This window comes from Diospyros lotus, chromosome 8 (genome assembly GCF_014633365.1).
Source record: "Diospyros lotus cultivar Yz01 chromosome 8, ASM1463336v1, whole genome shotgun sequence".
Taxonomy (NCBI): domain Eukaryota; kingdom Viridiplantae; phylum Streptophyta; class Magnoliopsida; order Ericales; family Ebenaceae; genus Diospyros; species Diospyros lotus.
This window is the reverse complement of record NC_068345.1, coordinates 13,580,253-13,604,230: the sequence shown is the minus strand read 5'-3', so window position 1 is coordinate 13,604,230 and position 23,978 is coordinate 13,580,253. Positions and strand designations below refer to the sequence as shown.

The 23,978-nt window shown below is 37.0% G+C and overlaps 1 protein-coding gene across 1 annotated transcript; it reads right to left on the bottom strand.

The window, feature by feature from the left end:
• Positions 1-3,480: 3,480 nt before the first annotated feature.
• LOC127808760 (putative 12-oxophytodienoate reductase 11) lies at positions 3,481-22,747 on the bottom strand. Its single transcript, XM_052347360.1, has 5 exons — positions 22,505-22,747; positions 21,431-21,571; positions 21,162-21,292; positions 5,205-5,381; positions 3,481-4,341 (listed from the first exon to the last, which is right to left on the bottom strand). The coding sequence occupies exons 1-5, from the start codon at positions 22,585-22,587 to the stop codon at positions 3,761-3,763; spliced, it is 1,113 nt and encodes a 370-aa protein (XP_052203320.1). The 5' UTR covers positions 22,588-22,747; the 3' UTR covers positions 3,481-3,760.
• Positions 22,748-23,978: the final 1,231 nt, after the last annotated feature.

Genomic DNA, 23,978 nt, shown 5'->3' with positions numbered 1-23,978 from the left:
GGCATGTTGTAAAATATTCATAGTTCTAATACTTAAAGAAAAATTCTTTTTGTTATGATCATCCCATTCCAACTTTGGTTTTGAAACAAAACCATTTTTCACAATATTTCACAAATAGCAATCAATGAATGTCATGAAAACACAAATTCTTATTTTTCAATGTTCATAGTATAAGCCATCAAAATAAGGTGCCACATTAGTAGGATAGCCTTCCTTAAGAGCCATGGATCTCTCCTTAGGTTGTTAGACCTAAAAACTAGGAGTTAGACTCTGAACCAATTGTTAGTTTTGAATAGCAATGGCACCAAAACCAAGAGGGGGTGAATTGGGTTGTTTTTTTAAGAATTGATTGAACTTGAAAATCCTTTTGGTGAAAAATAAGATTTTAGTGTATGTGAGGATTAATGAAATGCTTGAAACAAATGAAACAAATAACACAAGCAAATAAGAGACACAACGATATATAGTGGTTCGACTCAAACCAAACCTAATCCACTACCTTAGCTCCTCACTAAGAATTTTTCAATCAATCCACTAAAAACCTCATATCTCTCCGAATAGGCCCTCTAGCAACAAGCTAGGAAATTACAATCTCTTGCTCAGACAAGCAAGCCCTCTAGCAACAAACTAGGTATTTCAACCCCTTACTTCAATAAGTAAGTCCTCTAGCACATCAAACTAGGAATCAAAATCCTCCTACAAGTAATGTAGGCCTTCTAGCAAAGCAAGCTAGGAAAATTACAAAGAGATACAAGATAAGAGATGATCTAAGAAACAATATTTAGCTTTACAAGAGTCGGCTTCAGTTTAAGGAGAATCGACTCCATTGAACCAAAAGTCGACTTCTGAGGCCAGATTTTACAAAAAATAGATTTTATACATATAGCAATTGTTTAAAAATATAAGCCATATAGCATATATACATTACAAGATATTTACATTTCATTTACTTTAATACACAAATGTAAATAAGAAAGTACCCCCCATTTGGATTCAATAAAAGTATCTAAAAAGTCAAAATTCAAAATTCAAAATAATAAGAAAATAGAATTTTGGTTTTAGTACAAATTCGGGATTTAACAATTTTACCACCTCCAAAATACATACATTCTATTTCTTGAAAAATTCATTAAAAATTATTTTAACAACAATGAATATTAGCTATCGAAATACCGGGAAATAGTTTTCCAAAATAAAAATATTTTCTTATATGTTCCCTTATAATGTGTTAATATTCCAGACATAGAGAAATAGCATTTCTTGGTTCATTTTGATACACAAAATACTATAATATTTAAGACATATCAAAAATTCATTAGGGGTTTTAAATATGCCAAAAATAGTTTTACTAAAATTATGTTTTGTCAAATATCAAAATACACAATAGGTTGATTAGAGCAATTTGGCTCAACAACAAACACTTTTGGGCATAATACAAAACATGCAATTTAGAATTTTTCACATAAAAAATGATTCGGATAACTTATTCCAATTAAAGTAAATTTACCACCTTTGGGTGAATAGGTCACTTAGGTTGTTCAATTCACAAACATATGTTTTATGTGATATCTCTAAAATAAATACACAATTACCACATTTGGGCAAAATAATTGCATAATTAAACGCATCCCTAACAAAATTCTATAGATTTAAGTGGATATACCATTTTGGTGGCAACAATCCAATCAAATTTATAAAACTCTTTCATATCAAGATACATCTTACATTATCCTTAAACTGAAATATAATTTATGATGTATTAAACTTTATGGGTATAGAGCCTTAATGTCTCTAAAATAACATGTGACACAAACTTTATGAGATAGAAGACCTATATATTTCCTTGACGTCACACTATATTAATCGCATTGTAAAATATGTCTTTTAAGACGCAAATACTCTATTCTCTTTGTTTGTGACAAATTATGTATTTTGTATTAAATGAACTTGTGACATATAAATAAAGATATTAATAGCGAGAAAATACTTTATAATAAAAATAAGGACTAAACTAAAAGATTTTAAAAAACAAAGTTAGAAGTGTAATAAATAAAAGTTTTAAACTTCTACAAATTACAAAAGTAACCCATCATCAACCTCATCCCTAGAATAATAATAATAATAATAATAATAATAATAATAATAATAATAATAATAATAATAATAAAAGAAAATATAGCATCCATTAGTCTTAAAACATCCATTGAACAAGTCATAATAATAATAATAATAATAATAATAATAATAATAATAATAATAATAAAAGAAAATATAACATCCGTTAGTCTTAAAACATCCATTGAACAAGTCATTTTTCCAATAGAATTTACACTCACATTTCACAATTGATTCAAAATAAATCTACTTTTATTAGACATATTATTTTGATTGCTGAGATTCAATTTTATATTGGCAGAAAACAATGTTTGGCAATAATAATAATATTGTGATTCTCTACGAATTCTAAGGTCATGCAATCAGTCTTGATATCATGTGAACAAATATTTAACAAACATACAAACCGAATAGCATACATGATTGCTTATAATATAAAATAAATTTAGATTTGTAGACAAACTTGATTTTACATCAATCTTAAATTAAGAAGTGAAATCTGCAAATGATTAATTTTGCACTAGGAATTTCATTTTCTTTTCTCTCTATGAGCTTTCTCTAATGGGTGAGATAATAATGGTTCGTTCTATGTTAGATGGAAGAAGAGACTTCACCTTACTTTTATATATAGTTCCCATAAGTCTCCATCTTCTATCTAATAGATCTCTTTAGGCCTAAACTAATAATTTGGTCTATAACACAAAACTTATAAAATTGTCCCACTTTACTTAGATCAATTATTTATAGGCTACCTAATTTCTTACAATCGACTAATTTACCTTAACTTGATTTAATTTAAATAATAAAACTCACAATTAATATAAGTCCAATATATGAAAATTTCCAACACATTATGCCAACACCTGTCAAGACAATTGTGAAATAAAACAAAGTTAATTGATATGAAATTAGATATTAAAATTTGAAAATATTTAAGTGTTTATTTTTTGAAATAGCTGGTAACAAATTATATTATAATTTAAAATTTAAAAATGCATTTGTAATAAAGTACATATATAATGATCCCAATTTAATAGTAGATGTCATTCTTAGATCCAACCTAATTATACATAGAAGTGCTGAATTTGGTCATTGCTAGAGCTACATCAGATCTACATTTAAATCTAAATGAGCTACATTTAGATTTTGTGTTGGACCCATCAAATTCTTTTGGGCCTAAAGTTCTCTCAAGGATCAGAATGAGTCCTTCAATGAATATACACACACACACACACACATATATATATATATATATAGAGAGAGAGAGAGAGAGAGATTCTTTTATTGTAGAATCAGTTGCACTATCATACGTTAACATGCAATTGAATCGAACACTTATGCCCCACGAAAAGTAGCATCTGAAAATGAGAAAATATATTCATTTCACGAAGGGGGAGTGATCAATCTGATTTCATTGACACAGAAGAACAGAAAGAAGTGGAAGAAATTCAGCTTGAAAGAGTGAGCTGAGGCACATAGAATCTGCGGAGCAATACAAGAAGGAGAAGAATCAAAAGTCTTATTCTTACTAAGTGGGATCGGGTTATATGAATTCTAAACCTCCAAGGATTTATTCCAAGAACAATGGTAATGTAATTTAAATTTAAACTTCAGTTTATCAGCTCCCGAAAATTTAGGCAACAGTTTAAAGAAATGGGTAATCTGTATAGCCAATAATAGGATCGGGAGTGTAGAAAGTTTCTCGGTTATACTTATTGAGAGGAGCATCTATCTCGAACCTGCGTGGCAGATCAGGATTGGCGAGGAACAAACGCCCGTAAGCGACAAGATCAGCATGGTTCCATGCCACAGCTTTGTTACCATCTTCTCTGTCATAAGCCCCGGCTACAATAAAAGTGCCATTGAAAGCTTTCCGCAATGGCAGAAGACTGTGGGGGCATTCTCTTTTTTCGCCAACAGTTGCCATTCTTGGCTCAATCATATGGCAATATGAAATACCGTATTTATTCAAGGCTTTGACCATATACAAGCCCAGAGCCTTTGGATTTGAGTCTGCAGCTTCCAAGTAGTTTGCAAATGGAGAAAGCCTAATCCCAACTTTATCTGCTCCGATCTCATTAGCCACAGCTTCAACAATTTCAAGAGCAAACCGACATCTGTTCTCCAAAGATCCTCCATATTTATCATTTCGATCATTGGCTTGGTCTTTCAGAAACTGCTCTATTAGGTAACCATGAGCTCCATGGATCTCAACACCATCGAAACCTGCACGTGAGACAGAGAATCAGTATAAGAAAGGAAAATAACCTTCCCTTTGAGAAAATTTTCATAAAATGCATAAATAGATCACTTGTATAATCTGCAGTTTGTCCTATTTGAGTACCAAATGTAATGGCAATTATGGTAGATGAATAAATTTTGCAAACTTCATTGACAGTATGAATATTAATTAGTATGCTGCTAAGTTTGTCCAGTTTTTCTTTTTCTTTTTTCTTTTTGTTTTTTTTACTAATCTGAACTAATTCCTTCTTTGATGTCCCTAAACTAACAATTATACCTTCTACCATATGTGAAACAAAACATTTCAGACTTAATTTCCAGTAAACATCAGAATGCACCCACACTTTCTTTAATTAGGTATGTTGAGAATAATTTACTTCACGAGTAATGATCATGTAGTCTTAGGCAGGGATTGATCATCATGACGCCTGCTGGTTCACCAAGTTTTCTTAGTTTACCAAAGGGTAATGTTGAGGGGGAGATAGAGAGAGTGACGTATTTCCTTAAAGTACATTTGGCAACTCCTTTTGAAATATGAAAATTGGCCACTACTAACAATGTAAATGAAGTTAAAGCTCGACTTGGAATTCGGACTTAAAAAACATGTCAAATTATGTGGTTTCTGTAATCTATTTGGACTTATGCAAGCCATCCCTTGAATTGACATGCACTAATGTATCTTTTGTTTCATCAAAATGCTAATGGCGTGTGATGGATGGAACAAGTGGAAAAGTCAATGCCTTACTCTTCATAATTCAAGGAAAAGGCACTAAATTGAAATTCACTCATATATCAAGTAGAAGAATAGAATTAATTTTAGTCAGTTTTGAAGTTAGCCACAAACTTACCAGCTTCTATTGCATTCTTTGCAGCAAGTCTAAAATCATTGACAATTTGAGGTATTTCATCAGTCCTTAGGCGTTGTGGAGGTGAAAAGTGCGCTACATCCAAACCATTAGCTCGAAGTTGTGGTCCCACGGGCTTGTCAGTTGAAGAAATTGGAGCCTGCTGATTTGGCTGAAAATCTGTACAACAATAACATATCAAACTTCAATCCCACTAAATGAGGTCGGCTTCATAAATTCTACCTCACTGATCATTTCTGTCTACCAATTAGTTAAGCAGGACATAAACTTGTATAAAACCCTAAAAATGATACAGGGTATGGGTCATCATAAAATATAAAAATATATAACTATTTCCTTCATCATGATTTTTTTTTTTTTTTTTTTTTTTTGTGGGAGGGGGAGATGAAGAAAAGAGTAGAAAAGAGAACACCGTATAACATAGATTTGGTGCATGAGCGGATGTTTAGTGGACAAAAGAACAGATGATTATGGGCAGAGGGAAGAAGATAGACATATCAGTAATATATTAACATAGATTTGATTAAGAAAATGATAACATACTGGTATTATTGGAAAAAGTCATGAAATTTATTCAACTATATTAGCTTAGATATGAAAAAAATAGTATGTGAATGGAAGTCGAGGAAAGAAAAAGAAAAGGCCACCAAGTAGACATACTACTATAGATTTCTTTTTTTATTTCCGGGTCAACATACTACTACAGATTTTATTTTTAGAAAAAGGTAAAATGCACCAGATCCCCTGTGGTCTGAGTCATTGTCCGAGACACCTTCTATAGTTTGGAAACACTTCTACTAGCCCCTGTGGTTTACTTTTGTTGCTAAAACACCCCTTCCATTAGTTTTAAGTACAAACGCCGTTAATTAAGGTATATTTTATCCAATTCTTTGCTAATCTATTTCTAATTATAATGAATAAAAAATAAAAGAAAAATAAGGAAGAAGATGTTGCATCACCGGCAGTGGCCCTTCTCACCGCCAGCAATCTGTGAGGTAGGGGCAGAACAAGAGAGAGAGATCTTTCGCTGCCAGAAACTTTCTTGCCGCTGCAGTAGCTTCTTCTTCAGATCTTTTGGGCACCATCGCCAGAAACTTTCTCGCCACCACTGCTGCTCCTCTCTCTCTCTCTCTCTCTCTGTACCAGAATCCACTGTCGCCAAATGGGTTCTGGAAGGAGCCCATCACCCATGGGTTTGGGGGGTGGATTCTGGCCGGACTCCTGCCAGCGGCCAGCTGGAACCATTGCTTGTGACAGGTTCCAGCTGGGAAGTTTCTTTTATTTTTGATTAATTTTTGTTTTTATTTTGATTTAATTAAAGTTTATTTTAACTTAAGTAACATTTAACTAAAATAATAAGTTAATCTAATGGAAATAGTAATGGAGAGGGTGTTTTTGCTAAAAAAAACTAAACCACGGGGGGACTAGTAGAAGCATTTCCGAACCACAAAGTGACTCGACTAATGACCCAAACCATAGGGTGTCTGGGTGCAATTTACCCTGTTAGAAAATCATAAAATATTGGTACCACCAGCAGTAGTCATGAATAAACCTTCATTTTTGGAACAACAGAAAAGGAAAAAACATTATCATTTCAAGCTTTTTGAAGCAGCCATATGAAGTCCACCAGGTCTTCTACACTAAGGAAAACTTGTTTTTATGTGGGAGAGGGAGTGGGGAGAATGAAAGACTAGCAAGTTGAATCAAGATGCCAATAAGTTGTTGGGAAAGAAATTCTAGCATGAAGAGAAGTTGTAAAGCAATTCAATCTTCCAGAAATTGAAAATATTGGAAAACCAGGAAGGATAACATATTACATTATTGCAATTGGTGCTGTCATGGAATCTGCTTAACATAAAGTATCAATGTAATACATCAGACTCAGTGTTATCCATGGCACAAGTCAATCATAAAATCAACTGAGATAGATTTGCAAATATGTAAAATGAACATGTCCATTTTATTACCATTTTGTTCACTACTAATGGTACAGTTTCAAAAAGCAATAGAGAATAAAAATTCAAGGATTTCACAAATAAAGTTTGCAAAAAAGACAGATGAAGAGCATGGTTGCAATTGTACCATATGGTGCAACAATAATCACAGTGTGATACCAGTAAGATATGAGCTACAGTACCCATGCCTTTTAATTGCGATTACTAAAGCACTCAAACTATGTAACAAAGTTTCCCAATGTAATTGGGGCCAGATTACAAAGAAATCAGTCAAAAGAAAGTAGAGTAAAAACACCTCAAGTTCATATAATATGTTCTTTCTTACAAAGTAACATTTAATATGTTGAACTAGTTTGATTTTGATATGCCAAAACGTAATGTGAGTAGATGAATATTAATGAAACAAGAATGAAATAATTAAAAGGTTGGTATTTGAATATTTAATGTATTTGATAGTCATGGTTGTAGAAAACAGAACCAGTAATCTGATCTCACTATTCTTAGGGTAAATTTACCCAAATATATACAGTAGATGAAGAATAGAATCAGGAAGCTAGTCTCTAAAATAGGAAACTACCTAGACCTAATTTCCTATAATTAAGACTACCGAAGTTAAGAAACAAAGAATGGAAATAATAAACAGAATTAAATCCCCAATAGTCTGGGATATAATCAACTAAAATATGGTTTCCTAAAATAAGGGAACCGTATCTTCTAACACTTCCCCTCAAAGATGGTGAGTGAATGTCTTCCATTCCAATCTCGCTCATTAATCTTTGACACACGGTGTTAGGAAGTCCCTTTGTGAGTATGTCGGCAAGTTGATCAATGGACACGAATGGGGTACAAATCAAGCCTTTATCAAGTTTCTCCTTTATGAAATGTCTATCAACTTCAATGTCATGGTCCTAGGGTTTAGCCTAGGACTAGAATGGAAATCGGAAGGATCCGATTCATTTAAAGTCAATAACAGAATGTATAGAGGGGAGATTGAAGAATGGGGGGAGAAATTAGAAAGAATGGAGGGAGAATGGCAGAAAACGAGAGAGAGAGAGAGATTAGGGAAAAATCTTGGAAGAGAATTGAGAATTCAATATCAAAATCAGCATCCTTTTACAGAAGAAGGATCAAGCTTATATAGTTTGAACCATGGGTGCTGCCACAGCATATCACACCCACTCTAACTAACTGATTTGTCCTATTCTAGAACATGGACACCTAGCAGATTCTGCCATAATAAACTAGCCAGCTGGAAAGGAAATACAAATAAGAGAATGAAATACTAAAGCAATACAAATAAGTAATATCCAAGCTGATACAAAACTTGGCCGCAAAATTATACGTCTCCCTAGTCTCGTGACAAACTATTGCAACCATATTACCATAATGCTCTTTTATTGTTCCTTAGGTCATGACAATTCCCCCCTCCTTAAGAGAGTTCTTGTCCCCAAGAACTTGCAACAAGTAGCCACTGTTTCTTCATCCAATGCCCGTCTTCACCCATTGGTTTCTTCTTCACTTTTTCTTCTTATCTCGTTTTTCCCTTCTCTTTTGCTTTCTCTTTTCTTTCTCCTCAGTAGCAACAACATTATATCTTGTTGCCACACCAATGGAAACATGAATGAGCAAAACATCAAGGGTCTCAGTCCCTTCAACAAAGAATTCCTTCCCTTTCTTCCTTTCATCTTGTTTTGGTTTATCCTTCTGTGTCCTCCATTGCTCCAGATCATAAACATATTGATAATCCATAGTAGAAAATTCAGCAACTCCTTCCATTCCTATTCTCTCAAGAGAAATAGATTTAAGATCTCCACAATCAAAGGTTGTCCTGGTCCTTTTCATTCCAAGATCTTTGGCTCCCAGATTGCTAGCGAACATCTCAGCTTCATGCTCAACAGTTACTTCCTCCCACGATGTCATATTGAGGGTTTTAGCATCTAGATTCTCAGTACCAGTGGGGGTGCTTGAGATGCTGCCAACCGTTGGACTGACATCCCCCAATTCTTCAATCCCTTCTTCCATGTACTCCTCAGTCCTCTCCACCTTCTTGCTGCCCATTTTTCCCCAAGCCAAAGAATCCTTAGCTTTTAGTAGGTCCAAAATAAGAGGAAGGATTCTATCCCCAATATCTGCTTAGATTGAGGGTCCTTCAGTCAGATTTTCTTGATCCAATGCTATTCCATTTCCCACAAACTTATGATCCGAAACACCCCCAAATCCTTCAGCCCATGCACTAGCCAAGGAGGGTAATGAGTTGGCATCTTCCTTGTCAATTTCGCCTAAACCGATATACTTCTTCTGCTCACTATTGGAGGTGAGCAATGAATCTGTTTCCCGCCTCCTCAATTTCTTCTTCAGCAGCTCTATTTTAAGGAATCCATCTTTGTTTAAACTCCCGCGATAATCATCGAAGTATTCAGCGGGAAAGTTGTAATAATACTTCTTAATAAGTATCATCACAAACTCTTGTAGTTTCTCGCGGAACATACGGCCAAATTCCTTGCACTCTTCATGAATCCCATTGCTTGTTCCTTTATCCCTGTTGCTGCCAACTGAAAATGTTGCCTCCTTTGGCTGCCATTGAGGCTCCATTTCAGCTAAAAATGAAGCATTCTTCTGCTGCAATTGAGACTCAATTGGACTCCTTCGTGCACTACTCCTCCTGGCCGAAATCTCACTGGCTAGAAAAGCAATAGGCCAAGAAACAGCAGCTCTTTCCATCCTAATTCCCTTCTGTAACTGCCTCACCCAATCACCTCTAAAATTGATCCAATAAGTGGCAAATTGCAGCCATTGTTATGCTTCAAGACCAAGTCTATTGTAACAGTAGAAGAAATTGTACACTTACAGTGACTTGATCGGCCTTCGAGAGTCCTCTAGACCGTCTAACTGTCAGTCGAGAATCACAATCAAAATCGCAGCAATTGAGAATCACCGGAAATGCTCTAGGAGTCTCCTTCAAAATCTGAATAGGGATCACAGCCAATAATCGATTTGAATGCACCCTAGACACCCTAGACTGCTTGTTGTCAATTTTCGATCAACCTTGTTTCCTTCCAACTTAAATCTCAAACACAGAAAATCCACTGCTCGGTTCTTCAGCAAGGTTCACCATACTTCCGCTGCTCTATCACGCAATGGCTGAGGCTCACCGGCTTACGAATGCCTTCAAAACTACACTCCCAGCTACTACGAGACTTGCTAGAATTAAATACCGGAATTGCCGCACTTCTTAGCCAAGACCCCACAAAATTTAGAGGCAGTAAGAGGAATCAGAAGCTGGAATTAGTTGTTGTGCTTCAGCTTGCTGACCCACACTGCCCAACCTCGGAAAATAGCCGCAAACAACCTTCTATTCTGCTTCACATTAGTCGCCCAAAACAAGCGATCACCTCACCTTCTGGATCGACTACAGCAATTCGGAAAACAACAATCCACCTTGTCGTTCCACCTTCAAAGTCGTGACAACCAAGATTGATTTGTTGCCTCTTTCACATGCACGTCTTTCTTCTTGCTCACTGGTCGCGTTTGATAAAGGCCTCCACACCTTCCTCGCCCGCGTCACTAACTACGATGGAGCTCTCGTACTGGCCTTCTGCTCTGGTAGCGAGTCTCCTGGCTGTCCGCGTTAACACCAGCGGACTCGCTATCACCTCGAAATTTCTGCCTATTCACGAACGACTGGGTTGCTCGCCTTTCTTAATTGGTTCTGTCACTCAGTCGGCGCCACTCTAATACGTTAATCGACTCTAGCGCAACTCACGCTTCCTGAATTCACGACCAAGAGTCATGGCAGTGGACTCATTTTCAATATTCCAACTCAAATCTACTGCAATCACGAAGGTCGAGAATTAATCCTCCGCCGAGAGCCCACCCAGACTCACTGGAATGCTGGAACTTGCTGATCCCGTCGAAATCGCTGCTCAATCAATCCAAGTCCAATTCCTACTTACACCGGTCGCCACCCAATCACCGTCCACAAGCTCCAATCGTGAACTTCCTGGCTTGCTCGCCTTCAATTCTGGACAAGATTGGAGTCTTAGCCGCGAGCTGTTAGCCTCTTGCACTGATCGCTCTCCACACAAGATTACAGCGGATTCAAGATTGCCCAAGCTCTGTGTGCGTTTGCTGAGATTCAACAACTACCCCCACTCGCTTCCACTTCGCAACTTCCTTTCTCGCCAGAATCAGCGCCTTTGTCTCACCCAACCGTCTTTGACGGACTGCCTCACCAACATCGAGTGTTGTCTGTTCGCGACGCTTCAAGTATGCTCGTCTATCGACCCACTCCAATCGTGAACGCTCCTCTGTACTAATCAATGATGGGCTCCGCTATGAATCGGCGACGGAAATTACAACCGACCAAATCGACCAACTCACTTACAAGAACGATTGAATTTGCAACCGAGGAACGATTGGCTCTGGTCAGAATCACCTTCCAATCCAAATGAGCAGCACACTGCTGAGCCCCAATTGGATTCGACTTCAAATCGGAGCTGCAACAGAATCACAGCCGAGGATGGTAAGTCTCTGATACCAATTTGTCATGGTCCTAGGGTTTAGCCTAGGACTAGAATGGAAATCGAAAGGATCCGATTCATTTAAAGTCAATAACAGAATGTATAGAGGGGAGATTGAAGAATGAGGAGAGAAATTAGAAAGAATGGAGGGAGAATGGCAGAAAACGAGAGAGAGAGATTAGGGAGAAATCTTGGAAGAGAATTGAGAATTTAATATCAAAATCAGCATCCTTTTACAGAAGAAGGATCAAGCTTATATAGTTTGAACCATGGATGCTGCCACAACATATCACACCCACTCTAACTAACTGATTTGTCCTATTCTAGGACATGGACACCTAGCAAATTCTGCCATAACAAACTAGCCAGCTGGAAAGGAAATACAAATAAGAGAATGAAATACTAAGGCAATACAAGTAAGTAACGTCCAAGTCGATACAAAACTTGGTCGCAAAATTATACGTCTCCCTAGTCTCGTGACAAACTATTGCAACCATATTACCATGATGCTCTTTTATTGTTCCTTAGGTCATGACATTCAACATGTTATGTTTGATCATGTTGTACCGAGTTATAAGCAATGTTGATAGATAACTTATTATCACAGTAGAGCCTCATAGGTTCCTTCCACTTGATCTTTTAGGTCTTCCAAGATTATCTTGAGCCATAGTAACTCACATATTCCCAAGGCCATTGATCTGAACTTGACTTCTATGCTTGATTGAGCTACAATATTTTGTTTCTTATTTCTCCAAGTCACGAGATTACTTCCTAGAAATGTGCAATACTTGGATGTTGATCTTCTGTCGACAACTAACCCTACATAGTCTACATCAGTATAGACCTCAAGAGACAGCTCTTCCCCTTTCGTAAACAAAATTCCTTTGCTAGGTGTCCCCTTTAAATATTATAGAATCCTGTGTACTGCTTTGAGATGCAATTCTTTAGGATTATCCATGAATTAGCTTACCACGCACTACATAAGCTATGTCTAGCCTCGTATGTGATAGATAAATAAGCCTCCTCCCAACAAACCTTTTGATAGGAACCTGTCATAACTTAGCTAGTTATTTTTATTTTTATTTTCTGTATATTGTATTATTTTGCAGAAGATTTAGGTGGTGTTCTTTTCGTGTTTCAATTTTCAGTTTTGAGTTTTGAATTAATTTTCAATTATGTTTTGAGTGTCTGTTTTGGGATTGCTAAGAAGGCGTTCTTTTTGTCATTCTAAAAAAGTGTTTCTCAAAACTGAAAAATTGGAAAACACATTCACTTTAAAATTTTGAGAAAAATTATTTTATGATATTTTATTCAATAAATTTGATTATTCTTTAAATTGAAACAATTTAACGCTAGTATATTATTAAGTTGATGAATTTGCAATTTAAAATGTATAGAACGCGTTTTCACCCCTCATTGTGACAACACCATTATCATTCTGTATGTAAGCAAAGAGAGCAATAATTTTTTTTTTTTTAAATTTACCTTACTCGTGAAACTCCGAAGGGAAAATGGCCAAAAGGTGAAATACTATTTTCACCCCTCATTGCCCGGCCTACGGCCGTGATGGCCGTGGTAGGCGCATCACCGGCCAACAAGGAAGAGACCCGGTCAGATCTAGAAGAGAGAAGGAAGAGAGGGAGTTGGATGGCAGTGACAAGCGCGGTCCACGACGACGAGTGGCAGTGATGGTCATGGTAGGTGCGTCATCGACCAACAAGGAAGAGACCCAATAGGTTTTGGAAGAGAGAAGGAAGAAAGGGAGTCGGATGGCAGTGACAAACGCGGACCACGACAGTGAGCGACGGTGATGGCCGTGGCAGGCGCATCGTCGGCCAACAAGGAATAGACCCACTCTATCTGGAATAGAGAAAGACGAGAGGAGACTCGGATCTAGGAGAGAGAAGAGGCAGCAGTGAGCGTTTTGTGCGTTTTGGTTTTTTGTTGTTTTGGATTTCTTTTACAAAAAATTTTCTTGTTTTTGAAAATAGTGAAGAGAACACGTTTTCATTGTTTTGAAAAATTGAAAACTGAAAATGGCCTGAAAACAACGAAGAGAATAGGCCTTAGTTATTGCCTTTATTTTCTGATTATTGTTGGTTATGGAGTAATTTAGGGTAACTGCCCAGTAGAAACTATGGATAGCTAATATATAAAGTTATACGCCACATGACTAAGATTATGGTTGATGATAATTAAAGTTTCTCCTTTTCTCTACAATTCTCCTTTATTTTCTCTCAATTTCTCCCTACTTTCTGTTTACTTCTCCTTCATCTCTATTTGGTGTTCCTCTTATTCTATCTAATCCTCCCCTATTTCTCTCTTTTTCTCCTACCTTTTCAATTCAATCTTCAAGAAAATCACAAGTTAGGGCCAAGGACCTGACAAATTGGTATCAGAGCAATCCGATTCTTGGCTAGATCTAGGTGTTTCCGACCAAACATTTGAAGGCAAGCAAGACAAGCTAATTTCTAGAAGAAGATCAGAGGTAGTTATCGATTTCTGGAAGAAGATCAGAGGCAATTATCGATTTCAAGAAGTAGTTTAGAGGCAGTTACTGAATTTTTGGAAACAGTTATAGTTGTTGTTCAGAATAAAGTTAAAAGAATTGGATGTAGTTTAGAGGCAGTTACTGAATTTTTGGAAACAATTACAGTTGTTGTTTAGAATGAAGTTCAAAGAATTGGATTGAGGAAATGGAAAAAGGGACTTGCACAAAGCAAATGAAGGCTAGGCTGGACACCATAGAGTTAGGTCTGCGATAGACTCAGGAAGAATTGAGCCGTTACTAGGAGGAAAACACTGCCACTAGAGAAGCTGTGCAGTTGCTAGAGAAAGAAGTTGCTAATATTGACCATAGGTTGGACAGGCTTCTGAAAATGTTTTCCAAGATGCCTCAGGTCAACCTACCGGAAGATTTCCCTCCAAGAACTGTTTCAAAGCAGATCTTGACAAGAATAGGCACTTCAAAGCCAACCTTCACAAGAGCAGGCATTCCTCCTCATGCTTCCACGTCACAAGAAGATGAGGAACAACCGAAAATAGATCAAGCCGTCTAGGTAAGGGAATCCTATCAAAATCACCAGCACACACCTATCCCTAGGCAAGAAATCCCTATGTTTGGAGGAGTTAAACCAATGTGGTGGGTTAAGAGGTGTGAAAGATTTTTCCAATACTACAATGTGGCTGAAAATCAGGAAAAGGAAAAAAAAAAACTTGCAATAACCTACTTCATTGACATGGCTGATGCATGGTTTCAAGGTTGGGACAAAGTAAGGGTTGGGACCAACTGGATAGAATTTGTGGAAGACTTTTGTGTTAGGTTTAGGTTTGGCAAGAAATCTATGACAAGCATAGTTGAGAAGTTTAATAGGTTGAAACAGGAAGGATCGGTGATAGAATACCAAATCCATTTTGAAGAACTAAGGTCCTTGTAGATCGGAAGTTGTTAGGCCGAGCTAATGGAAGGCCGAGCTGCCTAGCTAATGGCTGAGCTGATAAAGAGCCGAACTGCCTAGCTAATGGCCGAGCTGATAGAGGGCCGAGTTGCCGAGCTAATAGCCAAGCTGATGGAGGGTCGAGCTGTCGAGCTACTGAGCTCGTTATCTGCTGATTTATCCTCCGTGATTTATCTTGATTTATATTACTGTTACATCTTATCTTTCTTAGTTATTTTTTATTAGATTTGTTTGTATATTTAAGGTTGTTGTAATCTAGTCCTACAAATTAGGAATCTAATCTCTAAAATCTAAGAGAATTCTTAGGATCCATTGTGTATATATTTGTGGCATTCCCAAGGGAATAAACACAGCATATTATTCTCCCAAAAAAGAGAATTTTTGCATGGTATCAAAGCATAATTCTTTTCTCCTTTCTCTTTGTTAATCCTAGCCTTTATCTGCCGCCTCACTAATCCATCCCTTCTATAGCCACCGGACCTGATCGACTTACATCATGGCCGACAAAAACAGCAAGTCATCCGAGATTATTCCTTTCCAAACCACCAATTTTGTAAACACGGATAACAGCAGTTCATTTACAACCACCGATCAAAACCTAAATGGCCAAAACTACATTCAATGGTCACAATCGGTGATGATGTTTATATGTGGAAAATGAAAAGATGATTATCTAACCAAAGCTGCCAGAAAAACCGAAGGAGGAGGAATCATAGCACCAGATCTAGAAGGCCGAGAACATGGTATTGTCACAAGACTAGTCACACAAAGGATACATGCTGGGATATCCATAGCAAGCCTCCGGATTGGAAACTAGCACGTGAAAGGCAAAGTAGGGGTAACATAACAGCCACAAAAGACACTGCTACTGCCTTAAATCCGAGCTTATTCAGCAAAAAACAGATGGAGTGGCTTCAAAATATTTTTGGCAAAACACAGCTTCAGGCCTCTATAATAGCAGCAGGTTCTATAGCACACAAAGGTAACCCTCTACATGTTTTTACCGCTAAAAGTAAGCTATCTACTCTATGGATTGTTGACTCAAGAACTTTTGACCACATGACTAGAAATAGTACATTGTTAACCAATTTTCAGCCATGTGACAAAGATTGGAAGGTAAGGATTGCCGATGGCTCATTATCAAAGGTGGCAGGTATTGGATCGGTTGTGTTGTCCACCAGTTTCATGCTACATGCTGTACTTTTTTGTACCTAACCTAGATTGCAACCTCTTATCTATTAGTAAATTCACTATTGATATGGATTGTGTTGCAAAATTCTTAAAAGATGTGTGTGAATTTCAGGATCGGACTTCGAGAAAGATGATTGGCAGTGCTGAGGCATGTTCGGGGCTTTACGTACTTGAAAGGACCGATTCAAAAACTAAAGTAAATTCCAGCAATTGCTACTCTATTCCACCTGGTTGTTTCTCTACTTTTCATTCAAATAAGAGTGCAATTATGTTGTAGCACTATAGATTAGGACATAAAAACTTTGCTTACCTTCAGAAATTGTTCCCCTTTTTGTTTAAGAATTCAGATTTACGCATGTTTTAATGTGAAAATTGTCAATATTCTAAGCATGTTCGGACTAATTATCCTAGTCAAATTTACACTCCATCCTATCCGTTTTCTTTGATCCATAGTGATGTGTGGGGGCCTTCCAAAGTTAAAAATGTTACCGAGGCTCGATGGTTTATTTCCTTTATTGATAACCATACCCGTCTTACTTGGGTCTTTCTCATGAAAGAAAAGTTTGAAGCTGACCACATTTTTCAAACCTTCCATTCCATGGTGCAAAGGCAATTAAATGCTAAAATTCAAATTCTAAGAATAGATAATGCCAAAGAAAACTTCAATACCATTCTAGGCACTTATCTATTATAACAAGGCATCATTCATCAAAGTTTTTGCGTAGATACACCCCAGCAAAACAGGGTTGCAGAACGCAAGAATAGACACCTAATAGAAGTGCCCAGATCCTTATTGTTCTCCACCCATGGTCCTAAATATTTTTGGGGTGAGGCTATTCTTACAGCCACCTATCTTATAAATAAAATGCCCTCACAAATCCTCAAACATCACACTCTAAGTCAGCTTCTCCTTGCTTCTTTTCCCTACACCCAAGTTATTTCTCAACTTCCTCTCAAGATTTTGACTGCACCTCTTTTGTTCACATTCACCCTCAATTTCGAAGCAAACTTGACCCAAAGTCCATCAAATTTATATTTCCTGGCTACTCTCCCCACCAAAGAGGTTACAAATGTTACTCTCCGAGTCTTAAGAGATTCTTCACCTTAATGGATGTAACCTTTTTTGAAGGAGGTAGTTCTCAAGGAAATAAAGGCCTTGAAAAATAATGGGACTTGGGAGATTATAGAATTACCCCCTGGAAAACATCATGTGGACTGCAAATGGGTATTTACAGTCAAATACAAAGAAGATGGAAGAATTGACAGATTTAAGGCCCACCTAGTTACAAAAGGGTTCACTCAATCTTATGGTATAAATTACCAAGAAACTTTTGCTCCGATGGCAAAATTGAATACTATCAGAATCTTGTTATCCCTAGTTGTAAACCTGGATTGGCTACATTAGCAATTAGATGTGAAAAATGCTTTTCTAAATGGAGATCTCGAAGAAGAAGTATATATGGAAATTCCTCACAAATTTGAAACTAACCTCACAAGAAACAACGTATGCAAACTGAGATCTCTTTAATGCTCCTCTCTTACAATCTCTTGAACCCAAGGTGTTTGGCTGTGTTGTCTATGTTCACAACCACGATACATCTCGGACTAAGCTTGATCCCAAGGCCCTAAAATGTCTTTTCATTGGTTATTCCTACCCAAAAGGGCTACAAGTGTTACATCCCTACGACCCACAAGTATTACATTTCCACTGATGTCACATTTTATGAAGATATTTCATTCTATCAGTCCAACCCATCTGTGGCTATACCTATTGATCCTCTCTCGGCCCTTCCACTGTCATTGCCAGTGTATTCTCAAAGGAGAGAAATCATTACCTATGACAATACACTTCCAGTGGAATCTCTTCCTACAATAGCCCCAGCAGCTCCTGAAACAGCCTCTGAGTCAAAATCAACCGATTCAGAAACATCTGGCCATTGTTCTAGTCAGTTTTCCTCCCAGCCACAAATTAAGTCCGCTGCTGACCCTAAGTTTGTCTATTCCCAACGACCAAGGAACCAAACAAAGCAGCAACAATGCCAATCATCTCTACCAAAAGCTAGTCCATTGAAGGATGACTACAGCTTTAGAAGGGAAATAACCAGAGACAGCACAGAAACCATCAGACCAACACAAGATGCTAGCAGTGAGGCAGTCCCTGAGGATGGGCTAGATTGGGCAATGCCAATAGCCTTGCAGAAGGGGGTAAGGTCCTATGCAAAATATCCTATAAAAAATTATCTAACTTATGCTAAGTTATCTCCTAAGGTCAAAGGTTTCATTGCTAAAGTTGACAGTATAGTTGTTCCAAAAGATATTCAAGAAGCAATGTAGGATCCGAAATGGAAAGCAGCTGTTATGGAGGAAATGAAGGCATTGGTGGATAATAGAACGTGGGATATAATGAGAAGACCCTTAGAAAATAAAATAGTTGGGTGCAAATGGGTATTTACAGTAAAGCACAAAGTTGATGGCAATGTGGAGAGATATAAAGCTCGATTGGTGGCCCAAGGGTTTACTCAAACCTATGGGATAGACTATGAGGAGACTTTTGCTCCTGTGGCAAAATTAAATTCGATCCGAGTAATCCTTTCAATTGTTGTAAACTTAGACTGGCCATTATATCAGTTTAATATTAAAAATGCATTCCTTAAGGGTGATTTGGATGAGGAAATATACATGAAAGTCCCACCAAGTTTTGAAAGGGAGGCTGGTATAGGCAAGGTTTGCAAGATGAAGAAATCTCTATATGGGTTGAAGCAATCACCTAGGGCCTGGTTCAAAAAGTTCAGCATGACCTTAGTTCAATTTGGGTATCAACAAGGACAAACCGATCACGCATTGTTTGTAAAATCCTCGAAAATGGAAGGAAATCTATTCTAATTGTTTATGTTGATGATATAATTGTTACAGGTGATGACATACAAGGGATTGAGACCTTAAAGAAGCAGCTAAAGTCCGAATTTGAAGTCAAAGATTTCGGGTTTATGAAATACTTCTTAGGCATGGAGGTTGCTAGAAGCCGAGAAGGATTATTTATTGTCACGGCTTGGGCTCGGATTGGCTAACTGATTGGGAGTTAATTAGCAATAGAAATGGTAAGTCGGGCAGGGAGAAAGAAAGGAAGAGATAGCAAGGCAGACAGACAAGTATAGAGAGAAGGAAAGAAATCTGAAGTTGATTGATAATCTCGTTAATGGACCAAAAGGTCTAAGAAGGATATATAGGCCTCTGCATACCCGAGGATTCCTTCCCTAAACAGTTATAACAACCTATTTTGTCCTATTCACACCCTTTACACCTAGGCTGCTTTTGGAATATTCTTTCTAACAAACTGATACAGCTAGAAATTAAAACAAATAACAGAATCTAAAGAAAGTAATAACAGAATGCAATGAAGGGAAATTAGGAGGGGTATCGCCGTGTGTGACATTTATCTCACAAAGGAAGTACACCATGGATTTGCTAAAGGACACCGGGATGATGGCTTGTAGACCTACTGGAATTCCATTAGATAAAAGATGGAAATCAAGAGAAGAAGATGATGATGTCCCTGTGAACAAAGAAAGGTATCAACGATTGGTAGGGAGGTTGATTTACTTGTCTCTTACTAGGCCTGACATAGCCTACGCAGTAAGTAAAATAAGCCAATACATGCATTCTCCTACACAAAGACATATGGATGTTGTTTTTCATGTGCTAAGATATCTAAAAGGAACCCCTAGAAAGGGGTTGATGTTTTAGAAGATAAAGGAAAGAGGAATTGAGGGATTTGTGGATGCAGACTGGGCAAGATCAAGTGAAGACAGCAAATCAACAACCGGATATTGTACCAAGGTGTGGGGAAATTTGGTGACATAGAGAAGTAAAAAACAATCAGTGGTGGCCCGTAGTAGTGCTGAGGCAGAGTTTCGAGCTATTGCTCAAGGAATGTGTGAAGTAATCTGGCTAGAACGGCTTTTGGGAGACCTAAAGATACCCTTGGTTCAACTTACAAGGGTATACAGTGATAGTAAGTTGGCAATAAGCATAGTGAAGAATCCTATCCAACATAATCGCATGACACATGTTAGGATAAACCGAAGTTTTATAAAACGAGAGATTGAAGAAGGAGGGATAATCTTGTCTTATATTCCTACCACTGATCAAGTAGCAGATGTGCTCACCAAAGCAATGGTAAGACCAGGTTTTGAATTTCTAATTGGCAAGCTGGGGATGACGTGCATCTACTCCTCACCTTGAGGGGGAGTGTTGGACGAGGAAAAGAAATTCAAATTTGAAGATAGTTAACTGATGGATAAGGCCTTTAGTCTTGTAGTTTAAATATTGTAAACTTGTATTTTAAAGTTTAAATTAGTCTCTATAATTTAGGAGATAGAATATCCTAATATTTAGGAGATAGCATATCCTATCTCATCTCCTACTTTATAGGAGAAAAGATAAGGATGTATTTTGTATATATTTCTGCTCTTCTTTTCGTTAGAATCAATCAAGCAAGAGAGTTTTTTCTGCTTGTTTCACTTTGGGTAGCTCTTCATGTTCTTATATAAAACAATAATTTGGTAAAGTGTACGGGGCTGGATGCCGTATGGACTACAGTCCATTACAATAAATATAGTCCAAGCATAGTGAATCTGTACAGAAAACTAGCAATGAAAAAATTCGGATCCATGGAAAATGTAGTTTATTTTTCAAGAGCAACAAGGCTAAGCAAAGAGCTTGAAAATTTTGATTGACCCATTTCTCTTTCTATCTTTCAAATGCCATCCTCCTTGGAAGAGAACAAGTAAAGGGGGCAAAAATTCAACAACATACCTCGATTTGAAACTCTTCCCACATGCCACATTTGACAAAAGAAGATACCACCTTTTGCATGAACGGCATCTACTATGGGTTTCCAAGCTTCTACTTGTTCTTTTGTCCATATACCGGGTGTATGTGCATACCTTCACTCGAAGAGAATGCAGTAATAACAGACTTATAAGAAACTTCCATCCCAGTACATATAAAAACACGTTCAAATAAGGAAACTGCAAATCATCCTTTGAACTAGTGAAAACATAGAATGTAATTGTTTAACTAACCCTTGTGCCGTATCAGAAACTCCTGTCGCTTCAGAAATAAGAAGACCCCCTTTTGTGGTCCTCTGTGAGTAATACAGGATGGCATGTGGTTGAGGAACATTATTGAAAGATCTTTGCCTGGTCAATGGTGCCAAGACAATTCTGGAAAAAAGAAAGGAAAAGAAAAGGACCAAGAAAATCACTACATTAAGCATCGAGTTTTATGGCCAGACAAGAGTAAAACTGTAGGGAAAAACCAGAGAAAATATTTAAAAAAAAAAAAAGCTATAAACTAAGTCCTTGTAACGTATAAAAGAGAAATAGGCAATTAGCTTTCAAAAAACAGGATTGAAACAAAGAACAACTGGAAGATCACAAAATTCTTAATATCTTCATTTTCTGATTATAACTCAACCAGAATCAGAAAACTCTGACAAGCCAAGATGGACACATGAAATGCACTTGTAATTGAATGTCAGTAATAAGTTACAAAGATAGGATAGGAGAGCACACACGCACGCACGCACAGAGAGGGGGGGGGGGGGGGGGTGGAGAAATTTCCCAAATCAAAACAAAGCCGCTTCAAAAATTGGGAGAATCTAGAAAAGGAAGACTGCAAGTCTACAACCTTCCCTATTCCTTGAATTTGTGGGTACAAAACCAAGTGATAGATATTTGTATAACTATCATCATTCGCCTGAATAGATCATCTCAAACGAATTAAATCAGCTAAAAACAGAAAACAAGAACAAACCAAAAGAAAAACCAAGTCTATGACTGAGTACTCTATTCGAACATCTTTCATATTTCCCCAACAAAATAGCAAAATATTTAATTAATGAAAAGAAACACTGAACCAAACTCAAAGAAGACGTCAGATGAAAAGAAGTAGTGCCGAATTTGATGAATCGATGAATGAATTTCCAGTATGGGATTTTCCTAAAACACCAATAATCCACTCCGCATTGCTCACTCATTTTACTGCAAATAAGACTGATGCTACGCAAGGCCCAACCAAATGAAAAAGATGAAGTGGGGCTTAAATCAAGAAAAGAAGAGTTCTTCTGTTGGATATATACATATATACAATGGTACCTGTGAGAAAGTTGAAAATTTCCCATCTTGTAGCGGGTGAGAAGGGGAAGTGGAGCATGATCTTCTTCCTCTCGTCTTTCCATTTTGTGAATTTACAGTACAGATGAAGAACTGCTTCTGGATCTTTGTCAATGGAGAGCGTATTAATTGACAGCCACAGGTTCCTACACCCCATTTGGACAGCGGGTCAAACGACAATGGAAGGCCGGCGCCGGTGGCGGCTTTCAATTCAACAGCCGCCGCATGAAATACGAACAACCGATGCTGCACGCTTGTGTTATAATTTAGGAAATTTGGAAAAAAATGACGAAACTTTGAAAAAATAAGACACTTTGGAAATCTTGACAAAATTACGACTTTTAAATTTTTATTGGACAAAAATGGTCCCATTTTAAATTAGTTTGCTATAAAATCTTGTCGGTCCGATCCTGTCTTTTCTTCTTCTCCCCTTTCTTTTTACGAACGTTCTTACTCGTTCGCCATCAATTTGTTGCTTCTTCATCAATTGTCTTCTTTAAACCTATTATTGTCTCTATACCAGATATGTATTCGGTTTCTTATTTTTGAAAATCTATGCTAAAAAGAATGTTGATAGGTCGAGTGATTTTACAGTAATTTATGTTCTCTACTGATTTTTTATTTATTTATTTTTGAATGAAAACGTAATGGGCTTATTATAAATGAACATGGCTATGGTTCTTCATTTAAAGCTCGATTGAATGAAGCGTATGCATTTTACTAGTTTTATCAAATATTGGTTGATATATCTGATAAGTCATGATATATTTCAATTGATATAGGTTAAACCACATGTACCTGCGAAAAATGTTTGATATTGGTTTATATATCGGTACGAACTAATATATCGATAACATGTTATCAGTTGATATTTTAGTTAAACCAATATCCTTTAACAAACATATCCTTACATGACAGATTATACTTACAGCTGCAATAGAAGAGATAAAAGACAAGAACGAGACCTGAAGTCATTCAAAAGTGGGGAGACTCCAATTTTGAGCTTAACGTACCGCATGTCGCTCATGTTATCAACTTCAACTTGCCAAGAGGATGTAGAGAAATCAGAACGTGTGAAACTAAATAGTGGAGCAGGTTCTTTCAATCGATATCATTTGCATCTGCTATTTATGTATAAATTGAAATATAAATAGAAATTAAATAGATATATAGGTTATGTTGTATCGGTTACCAACCGATATGAATTGACCGATATACATTGCATCTGCTATCATGATATCTCTTTATCTTTTGCAATGTAAGCATGAACTTAACGATATAACTGCACCGATATTGTTTCCCAAACATTTTCTATGATATTGTAAGAATTACTGTCCAAGGCCAACAATATAACTTTCTTAGGTATCTTAGATACTAGGGCAAGTTCATTCATAGACTCTGATTCACTGCAACCTATTATTAGTTTAGATACTGAGGCAGGTTCATTTTTTCAAGT

Coding starts and splice junctions, on each gene's coding strand:
- LOC127808760 (XM_052347360.1), bottom strand. CDS start 22,587: ATGGAAAGACGAGAGGAAGAAGATCATGCTCCACTTCCCCTTCTCACC. Junction 21,572..22,504: donor AATTTTCAACTTTCTCACAG/GTACCATTGTAT, acceptor TCTTTTTTCCAG/AATTGTCTTGGCACCATTGA. Junction 4,342..5,204: donor AAAGAATGCAATAGAAGCTG/GTAAGTTTGTGG, acceptor TCTCACGTGCAG/GTTTCGATGGTGTTGAGATC.